A 14,227-nucleotide genomic window follows, 5' to 3' on the forward strand; every position below is an offset into this window, starting at 1 on the left:
AGATGTAAACAAGATGCAAATAGTAAAAAGGGAACAAAAACCTCAAAACTAGTGTGTAACAGGTGACAAGGAATATGACAGTAAGTTAACACATTTTTAACTGTAACACTAAAAAACAGTGTAAGGAAAAAAAAAAACTGTAATACTTGGAGACTAGATTTAAGTGTAAAAGAAAGAATCCCCAAACCTGAAAATTAGTTCCAAGCTATTGTTCTGACCAACTCAGAAAAAAAAAATGTACAAGTCAGTAATGGAAAGACAAAAGGTAAATTCAGGTGTCTAAGACCAGATCATAAAGATATTTCTATCAACCTACTGAAAATGTTCCAGTTCAGTTCTATGCCATCATCTAAAACCATTTTAGAGAGTTCAGGTGATCACATATGCCATGATCTTCAAAAATCAAGTCAAAATCATGTTTTAATTACCATTTAAAGCAAAAGGCTGTCACAAGTAAAAATGAAAGAAAGCAACATGTCTATGATGGGTGAAAAATGCAATTAGTGTGATAGATCAACAGCTTGGAATAAGATCAACATATCATGAAGGACTACCAAAAATTTGAATCTTGATTTTCAACATTTTTTTTAAAATCAAACAAAATATGATAAGGAAAGATTCCATCTCTAGCACTCAACATACATGCGTGAAAACAGACTTCTCTTGTAGAACTTTATAGTTTTACTGTTAAATTGTTTCTGGCAATTTTGATGTGTCTGACACTACTGCAAGTAAACACATTATGGAGTTTGTTTTTTCCACAAGGAACTTTCATTTACTAACCTTGACCATTGCAAGGTAGATAGTTAGTAATTTCTCTAATGAGAGACTAGATCTGCCATACAGAACCACAATACAGCACCATACATATCCAACTCAGCTCTCTAATTGCAACAGTGCAGAAGGAGACAAAGGAAAAAGTGAGCTCTACAAAGATGCCTTGCCTGGACAATGGATCACTGAAGAACACACAGGTATTTTCAGAATGAAGTCATTGTGCTGGCTAGCTGGCAAGACAAACTCAAATAAGCTGTGCATCTATCAACAATCCCACAACAAATTCCCAAAGTGAATGTCACAGCAGACGTGCATGCTTTTTCTCCTTGAGAATATCAGGATACAGCAGGGATGATGACTATAAATGCTACGTATTTTGCAGGAGACTCCTGCTAGCATATCCAATATTTTTATGACAAAAACAGCAAGCAGAAAAGTGATATTTTCTGTACCTAGTTTAGGTATCTTTTTCACTTATCACAGCTACCAGCTTATGGACAGCATTCACTCTGATAGCATTCTGAATATACCTTGAAACTTTTGCATCTAGGTATTGAAACATTTGAACTGTGCGGAAGTAGATCTTCCATAATTTGTATTTGACACAGGAAGACACTGAGAATTATGCCAAGCTTCAAACAGCAGATTGGCTGTGTTTTTACATGCTTAATCAACCCTGATACACCAAAGCTGCACTAGAGATGCTGCCAAAACTCTTATCAAATAACAGTTACCTATGTAAAACACTCGGACATAAAAATATATTTTAAATGGCTCTGTGATATTTAACCAGGTATACAGCCTTTTGTAATTACCAGCACTCTGACAGAAAATGAAAGTGAAGGAAAAGTTGCATACACAAAGTTAGTGTTAAAGTGAATTGCAAAAATGATTGTTGTAGAACCTACGGACGGAGACATTAGAGCATTTATTTTAATTAGAACATAGGTAATATTATTTTGCCTATTAGATGTTGGACAACTATGAAACTAGATGAACAAGCAAATTTTTAATTTCAACAACATTTTAAGCCTTACAATTTCTTTTTGCTCATGCATCAAGAGGAGCAACATACTAACATATTGCTCCTAAAGATACATCAACACCAGACCAGAGGAATCACCTACTGCAAACAATGATAAGCCTGAAGACGAAGGGTATTCAGGGGGCAACCATCACTAGAAAGAGTTCTTCACAGCAACCAGAAACAGATTTATTTGCTAGAAGAGCACTGAATTTACATCATCGTTTTTTTCCACATATCTCAGTCCACTGCAAAACAATAGTACTTTACCTAGGTCTTGAACAGAGCACAAAGAAATTAACATGTAAGAGTGCATAGACCTACTACATTCATCCCAGGCTCTGATCTCCAAAAGCCTCCCAAAAGTCAGCTGCACTCAAGTCCAAGACTGTTCTCATCTGTGCTGTGGAACTCAGAGCTCTGAAGGTAGAACAGAGCAGACAGTTCAAGCTACAAGCAGTGGCGTGACCACACACAATACATATCTGGAATTCAAAGATCTTAAGAAATTCCTTTCTAAACCTAAAACTGTAATACAGAGGTCAAACAAGACAACAAACGAAGCCAGAGACAATTAAAGTTTGCTAGAAATGCTATCTTAGTGTATGAAAAACAATACTCTCTCCTTACTCTGTTGTGCTTACTTGCTACCTCTTAACTGTATCCTAACCAAAATAAATCTCACCTTCATGTATCACATCATACTCCTCCTTCCTCTCCTCTTTCTAACTTTGCTGCTACTCTTTCACAGCCCCCAAGCTAATCTAAAGATTAAATTGTAGTAGCAATTATTCTCCTGCTCCCACTAATGCTAAGTGGAAGTAAACTCTAGGAGGTTAAATGACTCGGTAAGGCACTGAAAACCTAAGTGTTTTCTTTTTCCTAGTACTTTTAATTCCTGCAATGTTCCATACACAGATTCAGGCCAACTCTGATGGATATCTGTATAAACATTTATAGTTTCTTTTATGATGTTTTGCAATAATATATTAAAAAATGAACATTTTCATTTAAATTTACATGGATTTACCTCAATGTAAAAAGCTCAATCTCTGTTAATAGAGTATTAGGAATTTTTAATAGTAGTTTACAAATGTTGCATATTACATACTACAGGCAATAAGGACATCTCGGTGTGAAAATGGATTTTTGAAGACACTTGCAAATTAATGTTTGAGAGCTTCACAGTGTTTGATATTTTTATCAATATGTTTACTATTGACCAAAAGTAACAAGGTATATTAAGTATGACATAAAGCATGTGCATATTTGCAATTTAAACTGTCAATGCAATAAAGGTTTAAAAATATTTTTAGAAAATAATTTTTCTTCTTGAAAATAAAACAATTATGTAACAAAAAGTCCCAGGCAATCTGCTACAGTGCACTTAATTCTATGTGAGCATAACAGGTTGCTATACTTCTCACAGCATCCGCAAAGACAATTTTTGAGTTTGTTACTGCAAACTAGTTGACTGCCATCACACCTTGACTCAGTCAAGAGCAAGCGGTGGTCTACGTATATTAACTCTGCCTAGGTTCTTTTACTTTTTAATCAAGCATATGTTTTATACAAACCTATAAACTGACAGGAAGAACAACAGATGGAAACACTTTAAAACATAAGCACTCAGGTATCAAGAGGAAATTAAATCCTTCCTTAGTTCAAGGGGTTGTTAATTGTCTAGTCAAAGAGAGATGACATGAAATCTGATGTGACATGCATCAGCAAACAGGCAAGGTAGTCCTTACTTTACTACTGACACTCCTCTCATCGTCCCCTAAGTAACTTCTATTTTAGAAGGGGACAAACTGGACCTGAAAGCAGACCCAGAGGGCTCAAAAAGAAACTTCAGGTATAAAAGCTAGCAAAGTTCACTAGGAAGCATCTTCTAATTAACTGAGGAATGTAGACAGACAGGATTCTGGCTGCAGTAGGACAGGAAAGTATGTACATCAGGTAAACTGAACAATAATAATAAAAAAAAAAAATCCCCCTTCTGTGCTTTCCTGTAGGCTTGATCTTGAAGTAGATCAAATGAGCTTTGTCTTCATTTGTTTGCCTACATCTTTACAGGCACTCGTAACAATTGTTTAATTTAGATACTGTACACAAAAGCTATAGTTTGCATGTTTAATTTACATGAACTTGATTTATACTGAAGGACTACTCTGAATTGGCTACTTTCTCGCATTCCTTAGCTGAGTGCACAGTGAACGTAAAATACAGACAATTAGACACCTTACAAAGGTGTCAAGGTCCCCAACACACTATTCTGTTATCATTTTGCTAGTTGCATTAATTTGTGACTAACTCCTTCACAGGCAGGAGGTGCAGAAGCACCTTCCAGCACTAAATGATATTAAGAAAACCCTCCAGCACACACTGCAGTTAACAGGGAGCACGTGGGAACACAGATCCTAGACAGGAATTGACATTCGTCTTGTCATTTGTACAGTACTTCTTGTAACAACCTGAACAACTTTCAGAGCACTGTTTTAAAGCGGCAATCTAATAAAAGCAGACATATTTAAACTGTCTCAGTTGAGACTATTTATATGGCTAGAGGCTTAAGGAATATATACTTAGCCAATAAGCATTTATTAATGCTTTCCAAATTTCTAAATCTAATTATCTAACCTAAAAAATTACAGATGTGCCAACGTATTTAGAGGAACATGCCCCATATTTACTGCAAGCTGAACTTACCAGTTTGTTTGGATAACGTAAAACCACTGGCTGTACAGGAACTCCAGGAATAAATGCTCCTAGAAGGCACATATGACACATCGTTACTTTATAGTACATTTTGGTACAGAAGAAATTTATTGCAGAAAAGAAAAAAAAAATGACAGAATTACTGGGCTGAGAGGCATGGGAGTTAGTTGATAGTGAAAACATAAGATCCAAAAGTAGCCTCAAAAGTAATCTAAAAAAGCAAGTACTGGAGAATGACAATGTATACCCAGCTGTTCAGAAGATAAAGAAATAATTAAGAATGCTTGTTTGCATTCTCTAAATTATCCTCTACCACTTAAATTGTCATGTACAAGTCAAAGCTCAAGTACCAAATTCAGCTTGATAAACAATTAAAAAAATGAGTATGTGCAAGAGAGTTAACTCAATATATTCCCTGTACTCAACAGCATTTTTTGGTGAAGAACCTAAGCTTTCTTACAGAAAAGCAGCTTTCTATTTTTATCTTTTTAACATCGATTTACAGGAAATTTATCGCCTCTGAAGTAACAGAATTAATTTCACTTCTTTTCTCCCACCTTAATTCCTCTTAGGACTTATTTGTTTATTCTGTAGCTATGGAAAAATCTAATACTTAGGAAGTATTAAACTAGAGCTATTGTACAGAAGTATCGCTTCATTTCATATTTATCAGAACTATAATTTCCATAAGCAGCACAAAAAGTCACTTGCTCGTCATTTTCTTGGTTTCTAGCACAAAGACTGGGTAAGCATAACAACTATCTTGCTCAAGATTTCTCTAAATATCTACCTCATGAAAACAATTTAAAAAAGAGTCTTCACTCAAATTATGTTTTTAACAGTAATTTACTAAGTCCTCCCTAATATTTTGATTAAAATTAAGAACTGAACCGATGGAAGTATACTGTATTCTTCGCATTACTTTTGCCTTACAGAATAACTGCATACATGTAAAAGAATTAATTGTTAATGGAGTACAAACATCTTTAAATGAAGAGTTTCTGATGGGATCTTGCAGAGATTTGGTTATTGGCCCCTTTCTATTCAGTCTTCAAAAACAACAGCCTAAGTGACTTTTGAAAAAAATTTGAACATGACAAAAATCTGAGCAGTAGATGACAACACCACCATTTAAACAAAACTAGACTAGCCTGCACAAAAACAAAAAACAAACAAACAAACAAAAAGTAGTAAGAGCAAGGAGTGCAGGTCACATGAGTAGAATGGGGAAAGGCATCCTGAAAGTAGTTACTTGAGTAGATACCTAAAGTAATTTGATGTAAGTGAGGAATCTTGAGGCAAAGGATTTCTGGGAGGCTGGATGGATGCAGAAGCAGGTTCCAGTAGGTAAAATAAGACAGTCAAGAGGGCAGACAGCAGCACGTATGAGACCAGAGAAGAGGAAGATACAGTGGGGATTTGGGGCAGAAAGTATATGGTGCCTGGAATGTCTACGCCACAGAGAGAGGGCAGGAAATCAAAGTTTTAATGAATGACTCAGGCTGGTTTTCAAAGCATGGCCAGGATTCGGGTGGAGACAGAGGCGGGGAAAGAGAGAGTAAAGAGTGAAAGAAGTGGATGTTCTAACCACCACTCATTCATCTAAAAAGGTAAGAGTTGAGAGGGGAGGAAGAAAAGCTGTTTGTTTGTTCAGAAGACAAGAGATGCTGAAATTCCTTCAAGCCAAATGAATCACTGCGAGGAAGCACAGTGCCAACTCATTGCATGATATTCTAATAGCGATACAGAAGTTGTAAGCAACACAAAACAGAAGAAACACAGTAAGACCAGAACACAATGAGCTAGGCAGAAACCTGGGAAGAGCCAAAAAACACATTCACAACAGCATCACTCACTGCAGCCTTCTCATTCACCATCTCCCTACCTACATTATAAAGGCAAGTTCGCATTAAACGTGTGTGGTTCAATGCAGTATTGGCCTTTCTCCCTATTGTAACTGCACTTCACAGCTGCAACAATGTTCAGTGTTGTACACTCTACCACTAATCTGATAAGCTAGAAGGGTGATAGTAACCAAAGAGAGCTTAAACTGTGAATGCTAAATAAAATTAAAAAAAATTTTTTTTTTAAATTACACTCTCTAGCAGTGCTATACTGGCAAGATTCCTGTGCCATCTTCACCAGAATGCAACGCAACAGAAGAGTTTGAGAGGAATCAACCACATACAACACAGTAACAAATGCTGCAGCAGCCTGAAACAGAAATACACTGATACACTATAAAGCTTAAGGTATCTAAATGCTGCATGATAGACCCAAGATAGGAAACCGGGGGAGCAAGGAAAAAAAAACAAACAAAAACAAAAAACCAAAAAAACCCCAGAAGAGACAACCATGAAAACCTAGGAAGAAACATTAGTCCTCCAGTTCATATGCACCTCAGAAGCCAAGAAAAATTCTGAATTATCCAAAATATTTTGCTCAACAGTGGAACTACAATCCTTTTGTAGTATCAGAAAATTTCTATTCCAATTCCACTCTACTGCAAGATTTTTAACTCAAGTTCTGCAACAACAAGCAAATTACAATGCAAGTGGTATTTCAGAAAATGAAGACACAAGAACATTCTGTAGAGAACAGAGAAATGAGCATTATACCTACCAGGCTTGAATGTAATTAGACAGGATCGGTTTGTGCAAGTACCCTCTGGGAATATCATTATCTTGAAGTAAAAAAAAAAAAATTGACTTAAGAACTATTTCAATGTGGATTTATTTATAAATACATCTTTTCAAAGCTAACATTAATTGATTACAGTAAATGAAAAATTTTCAGGGAAAACCAGTTCAGTTAGAGTAAAAAAAAATACTGCTCAATAAAGAAGTCAAGTAAAGTTCTGCCTTACTAGTCAAAATACTCTTCTTTATTTGTGAATTTGGTTCTTTCTTGTCATCTGATAGTAATTGTATTCAATTGGAACACTGACAGTGACCAGAAACACTTATGAGTACAAGAGAATTTTCAAAAAAGGTTTTGGTGCTGGTAAAAACATCATATTCTGTTTTGCACCAAAACAAAATTCCTGCTCCCAAGCTACCTGTGTAAAGGCTAAGAAAAGGAAGACTGTTATTTTCTTTTTGCATTTATTACTTGGCATGTGCACAGATGTCAGAATGACAGGCTGAAAATATCTACACAGAATTCTAACAAGGCCAAAAATGCTCAAGTTGAACCAGCTCTAGAGGAAGAGGTTAGATTGTTAAAAAAATTGTTTGGACAGCAAAAAGCCAAGAACTGCTGAAATTTAAGACATTTCAGGCTGCTGAAAAATAAGACATTTAAAGGAAATAAACACATATCATAAGAGGACAGAGCTAGTTTTATTGTCCACTCTGGTACTAGCTTGCTAGACATTCTGGAAATCACTTCAGCTCTGCGACTCAGTTTCTTCATCTGTAAGTCAGAATATTTACATTTGAAAGTGCTTTGAAATCTACTGATGAAGTCATGATGCGAAAGCTATGTATCATCTGTCACATTGTTTATAATGTTTCTGTAGTCCAGTGTGTGGACATAACCACTGTGGTAATAACAATGCCATGAAAAGCATACTGGATCTTAATCTCAAAAAAATCCCAAGAAGAATGCTTAAAGTTTTCAAAATAATCACATGCTTCTAGAAAACTGAAACCTTAGGTAGTCATGCCTTCCTTCCCATTACTCTCTTCCAACACACCTTATGAGTCAAGTTTCAGGTGCAAAAAAAAAAAAACCAACCAACCAAACAAAAAACCAACCCTGAGCCACTTATTTTAGCAATAGTTTCATCCTGTGGTCCAATACAGGCGTACTCTGGTTACTGGAACATTTGAATTGCTTGGGCTGTCTGGGCCAGTATCACATCTCCAGTAATGACAGTAAGCCAAAATCTTGACAAGTGCAAGAACACACAATACTCCCCAGGTATTCTACTGAGCATCTGATTAGTTTCTTCTAAGAAGACCTTCTAAACCTCCTTGGATCTGTCCATTTAGTATCACTTAATAGAGCTGTATTCCCATGTACTTACCTAGTCTTCCCTCAAAACACACTGCAATGAAAAGCTAGCGTTTTGTACACTAAATAGATAAGAATCCTATTTTCTAGACAGAGGTGGGGGGAATCCCACCCACTACAAGCCATCTAAAGCAAATCACACAGAAAAAAGTAAACTGCAGATCCAAAGCCTGGAAATCACAAATACCAACTGTCACACAGGAGCAGTATACAGTACCTGTGGCCATTTACCATCAGACTGAGCACGTCTCTTTATCTCTTCAACAGTTTTCCTGCGAGAATCCTGGTCTGACCGAGACACAAATACTGGTCGGATGTATTTGATTAGAGCTGTACAGGAGTGAAAACAAACAAAAAAAAAAAAAAGCAAAACAGCCTTTATTTCCCCTTAGTTTGAAAAAGTTTCCTCCCCAGCAGTCCTCCAGCCAATAATTTTGGTATAAGTACATAACTATTTTACTATATTACACTGCAAACTTAAATATTCAGCTGAATTATTGCAGTTTTATTAAATATTTTTACGAATTCCTGTGAGGAAAACCATTTTTACTACTTTGGCACTTCGTACTTTTTCAATTTTTAATAGATCAATATACATACATCACAATATAAAACATGATTGTACATATTATGCATAGTTTTCCGCAACACAGTAGCTGTGGCTGACTATAGGCCATTTCCTCCTACTACACAAATCACAAAATCTGTAGCCGCTCCTAATCCAACAAACATAGCTGGAACCTCCCAGGTGCTTCCAAAAGACATCCTGCGGGTCAAACTGCCACTGTCTTTAGAGTTTTGTCTCCTATGATAGCTCAGCTTCACTGAAGGTACACTATCAAAAGATATTCCATACACGGATTGTGTTATCTTTTCTGAGGAATCAGCACGATCAAAAGAAAAAGCATTCTTCTTGTCTGACCTGTTTGCCTGTTCTTCATACTAGATGAATCAGATTTCAGACACCCTCTTCCTGGCTTGGCGGGGAGCCTCTTATACATAGCCAGACACAAAACGAGCGCGAGCAAGAATCAGAAATCAATCCACAATATCCTCTCCATGCATGCCTGTCACAAGGACACTGAGGTCCACTTACAAAACAACAAGTAGCATATACAACTCTTTTGCAGTATCAAAAAGCACTACAAGAAAAGTATCTTCAAATATACTACTTCATGCTTTTATTTAAGCAGGCTGTCTTCAAATATATTTTCATTTTTTTATCTTGTAATCTATTTGAAGGTTCAAAAGTCACTAACTCACTAGCTTTTCTATTTGCCTAAAATGCAAATATAAAATACAGTTTTCATATTTCCAACTACTGCAAGATGAGTTCACTGACACTAACTGTATAATCTTCTTCTGTCAAGGATAGACTTCCTGCATTAACGGATCAGCCAGTACTTAAAGCTTGAAGAAAAAAGAGCATTGCAGTCCTGTACTCCACGAAAGCTGCAGATTCTGGTGTTACCCCACCAACAGTTTAGCCAGCAACTCACCAAAATCCTTCTATGGTTCTGTGAAGCTAATCCATCACACCTTACAACAAGTTCCCAAACATTCCGCCAGCCTCTGAAATACTGACACAAGTCATGACGCTTAGAAGACAGTCTATCACATAAAAGCTACCATATTCTTGCACTGTTTCCTGCATGCCTGCTCTTAGACAACATCCATAGAACAATGCTTGCTAGGGGAGCAAAGATCATCATGAACTAGCTGGGGTTACTGCTCTGGAAAGGTAAAAAAGCCCAAACAAACAAACAAAAAAATTCCCCAAACAAATCATAAAACTACCACACAAACAAAGCAGAAAAAACAAACAGAGCAAGCAATAAAAGATGCAAAGGAAACTACACCTGGTTTCATAACTCTTAATTTTGTTTCTTAGTGATGCTAGTCCTGAGTTTCCTCTACTCCTGCAAATTACTATTCTGTAGCAAAACCAACATTATCAAAGTAAAAGAAAGTAAAAAAGATGCAAACATGCTTAGTCTTCACCCTCAAGTTTCTTTCACATTAGGCCCACGCGATGGAATTCAGGTTACTTCAGGCCAAGGAATGAACAAGATAATTCCAGCACTCCGAGGCTCTTATCTGAGCCATCACTATTTCAACCTATCACATCAAATCTAAGTCTAATGGAGAGACAGGGTGATCATAGTAAGTCTTACTTCCTTAGGGATCAGACTAAAAAGCTGACACAATTACTGTTTTAACAATAAACAGCAACTTAAAACCTTGTAAGACATCAGCTACCATGCCATTAGAGGCTAAGTTGAACAATTTAACTGAAATTGAAATTCTCAGTCATTGGTAAGCAGCTGAAAGTACATACCAAGGGAAGACTACCTCTGTACTTCCCTTTCCTCATATACTATTTTCATAATCACTTTTGAAAACAGAGCACAAGGCTATAGAGACCTTTATTCTCACCACATATTTTCGCGTTCAGTAAATAGACAAGAAGCTGAAAATTCAAAGGTTGTACCAAGTCAATCTGCACAAGAAATGGTCAGGAGCATGGTCAGGTCTAAAGTGAAGCTGAGAAACATAGCAAACAGGTGGACAAGACTGCAGTCAGAAGTCAAGTAAAAAAATATAGAGAAGCCTGGAGACAGTACTGTAAGGTACTACATGTAAGGCAAGGAACAGGCAGGAGCAGAGCAAAATCAGGGCAGGGGCAAAAAGCAGCATGCATAAAAATGCTTCAGACAGTTGGTATACTGAGGATCTAAAGGAACCAACTAGAACTGTGCAATATGCTTAATAAACAGAACATAATCTTAACCTTCTCTGCTCATCAGTTTAACTGTCCAAGATCAGGCATAACCAGGTAGTGAAAACCACAGCTCAACTATCTGCTGAAAGAGGTGCTTGTCCATCTCCTCTCACTCCGTTAAAACCACCTTTAAATTACAAATTCTAGTGGGTGATGGTAGATAATCCCTCAATTCACAAAATTGACCTTGCCAGTGTCATTATTCCAGCTTTTTCTCTAACAGAGTCAGTTCTACTTGATGTAGTCTCATCCCCAACTTCACCTCATCACCAGTGGTCTTGAAGACAAGTGACACATGCTGTACTTCACCTTCTCAGGCAGGTGCCTGCAGTTTAAACAGTACTGCCAGCCATTTGTCAAAGCCTCTGCCTTGCAGGGCAGTCAGAACGCCACAGGCACACTAACCAATGGAAAGCTGCTCTAGCACAAAACAGCCTTTTTAAAGAGAGTCTGCAAAAATTCAGAATTGCCTTTAATTGCAGAGCGGCAACTCCCACTGACTTCAGAATCATAACACCCATGCAATCATTTCAAGCACCAGCTGATGCATAAGCAGAAAAGGTTTCTCTGATGAACGGAGCACATATGACTGGGGTCAATGAACTTCTGGGGATAATAGGAAAAAAAATAAGGTATTTAATCTACTTCCAGGCAAATGTAGGTGAGGAAACCTTGTTTCAAATCCAAGACATTAAATGCTACTTAACATACAACAGAAGAAAGTATTGGAACAAACCATTTAAATTATGCTCGACAGTTATTCCCATACAGCAGATAAAGATATACTGGCAGCATCACCACTGGTCTACAAGGCGTCACAGAACACAGAAACCAACGAAATGGCAGCGTGGAACTAAATACTGTTCTTCTGAAGTGTATCCCCACACACGTTTTTGAGTAGGCTGTAACATTTTCACCACCATAGAAAAGCATCAAACAGAGTGACAGATCTGCTGCAAGAGTAGAGAATACTGAACCTGAGGCTTTCACATGGCCTCTCCCCCAAACACCACAAAATCCCATCACATACATTCCTCTGATATGCTGAGATGGCAGCCTACATAGCCAGTACAGACTGACTTTGTTTGCATAAACATGTAGGTAGGCTGTGTAATACAGGTAGACTTGCACTGGAAGATCCATCTACAGTATTTACCCCTTGATTTTTCCTACTATGGGAAAAAACACAGATGATTTTTCTAATAGCAGCTGCTCTCTTGTGCATTCTGTATTTAAGGCTTACAAAAACATGAAGGTGAAGGGCTGAAAAGCGCTATCTTGGGCTTTGTTTTTAAGATCTGCCTTACTCAAATGAACACACTCACAAAGTTCTGAACTCACATCTTTTCTAATGAAACAATATGTAATATGAAAACCGCTCTTTCTCTGGAGAAAGAAGAAAATCTGCAAGGGGCTCAGAAGTCTTCTGAAGGTTATGGCGGAAAAAAAATATTAAGGTTCCAGAATAAAATGGCTTCCTGTGTATACGGACACAGAGACCTTAAGGGGGAGGTGTGGGAGGTGTGTCATTTTAAAAAAAAAAGTCAGCCCCCCACACAACAAATAACCAAAGTTGTATCAATGCACAAAACTGAAGTAAATTAAAATTACCATCTTTTGCACTTGGAGTTATATTCTTCTTCGAGTGTTACTGTAGTCACAGTACTCTGTTACTGAGACTTGTAAGTTTAGTGGCAGTATCTTATTAGAGCAACAGTCATACACAGAAACACATACTTTTTGACCCAAACCTGAACCAATGACTTAAAGCTAAGTATGCATCGAGAAGAACTTCTTTGAGTTTGACTAAATGCTCAGTAGACAGACCACCTGACAGAACCAAGTATTCCTGGTATAGAGGCAGTGTTAATGAGAAAGTTTCAAAGAGAAAAGCAGGAAACTCGTGGTGTGTAGGACAAGAAGAGGTCAGTAGTGAGAGGTAAACTTCAGTGTTCTCTTTAGCTTTGATAGAAGTAAATTCTGTGGTATTTGGGTTGGTCTTTCAAAGTGTGATGCATTTCCCTTAAGAACTTCTTGAGGGACAAAGACCCTTTTCATATCACTAAGACTGCTGTTTGCTCTCACACCTGCCATACCGGTATGAGGACATAGCTGTATGTTTTAGCTTTCTGCTGCCAGTCTAAAAAGTATTTTATGAAGGCAGTTGTGTTGGTTTGCAGGTTACCTATATACTGTAGTTTGTAACTTCTGATGAGTAAGTAATTTGGTATCTTTTAAGTTCCAAGATTAAAACATACCCAGCTATCAGAGCATATATATTTCCCACTGATTTACTTATTTCTTGTCTTTTAATCATGATGCTCAAGAAAGGCCTATAAAGCACTTTCAAAAGATAAATTTATAAACTTTGTTCAAGCTCATTAGATGTGGAAACTCTCCTCCACCACAGAACTGCTAGTTTTTACAGCAGCTATGATTCTCCCTTCCTCTATAGCTCTTCTGTATTCTGCCAAGTATAAATGACCTCTTTTCCCTTTACAAACTTCAGCTAACATATCTCCCCCATTCATTCCACAGGTACCAACTACCTCTCTTTTTCAGAGGATGAGGTTACAGATGTTCAGAAGTCACTTAAAGTTTAAATTAGCCTATCACCTTAAATTTATTATTTTCAAAATTCAGACCACAGATGTTTGAATCACAGAAGTTCTTCAACAAAATCTCCACCAAATCATATTTACTGATAAAACTCTTATCTTTCTTATCTAAGTATTTCTGCAGTAGCACTGACCACTTCAGCAATGAAAAATAACTTTTATCCAGGTTGCTTTATCAGCCAAAAATAAGGTAGCAAAGTGTAACTATCCAGAACTTATGCTAAGAGCTTGTCCTGACCTGGAGTCCAGTAGACAAAACAGGAAAGTTTAATGACCTGTGGTGATGAACAA

General features: G+C 37.1%; 1 protein-coding gene across 2 annotated transcripts in view; it reads right to left on the reverse strand.

The window, feature by feature from the left end:
* Positions 1-14,227, reverse strand: part of LPCAT1 (lysophosphatidylcholine acyltransferase 1) — a 67,236-nt gene that overhangs the window by 43,592 nt on the left and 9,417 nt on the right. For both annotated transcript variants that reach the window (XM_086740474.1, XM_086740473.1), the window contains exons 4-6: positions 8,754-8,866; positions 7,142-7,202; positions 4,511-4,569 (exon numbers count right to left, since the gene is read on the reverse strand). In XM_086740474.1, the coding sequence (XP_086596600.1) occupies positions 4,511-4,569; positions 7,142-7,202; positions 8,754-8,866 (233 nt within the window). The remainder of the gene's footprint in view (positions 1-4,510; positions 4,570-7,141; positions 7,203-8,753; positions 8,867-14,227) is intronic.

The sequence above is a fragment of the Chlamydotis macqueenii genome, chromosome 2, assembly GCF_036417535.1.
Source record: "Chlamydotis macqueenii isolate bChlMac1 chromosome 2, bChlMac1.mat, whole genome shotgun sequence".
NCBI classification, from domain to species: domain Eukaryota; kingdom Metazoa; phylum Chordata; class Aves; order Otidiformes; family Otididae; genus Chlamydotis; species Chlamydotis macqueenii.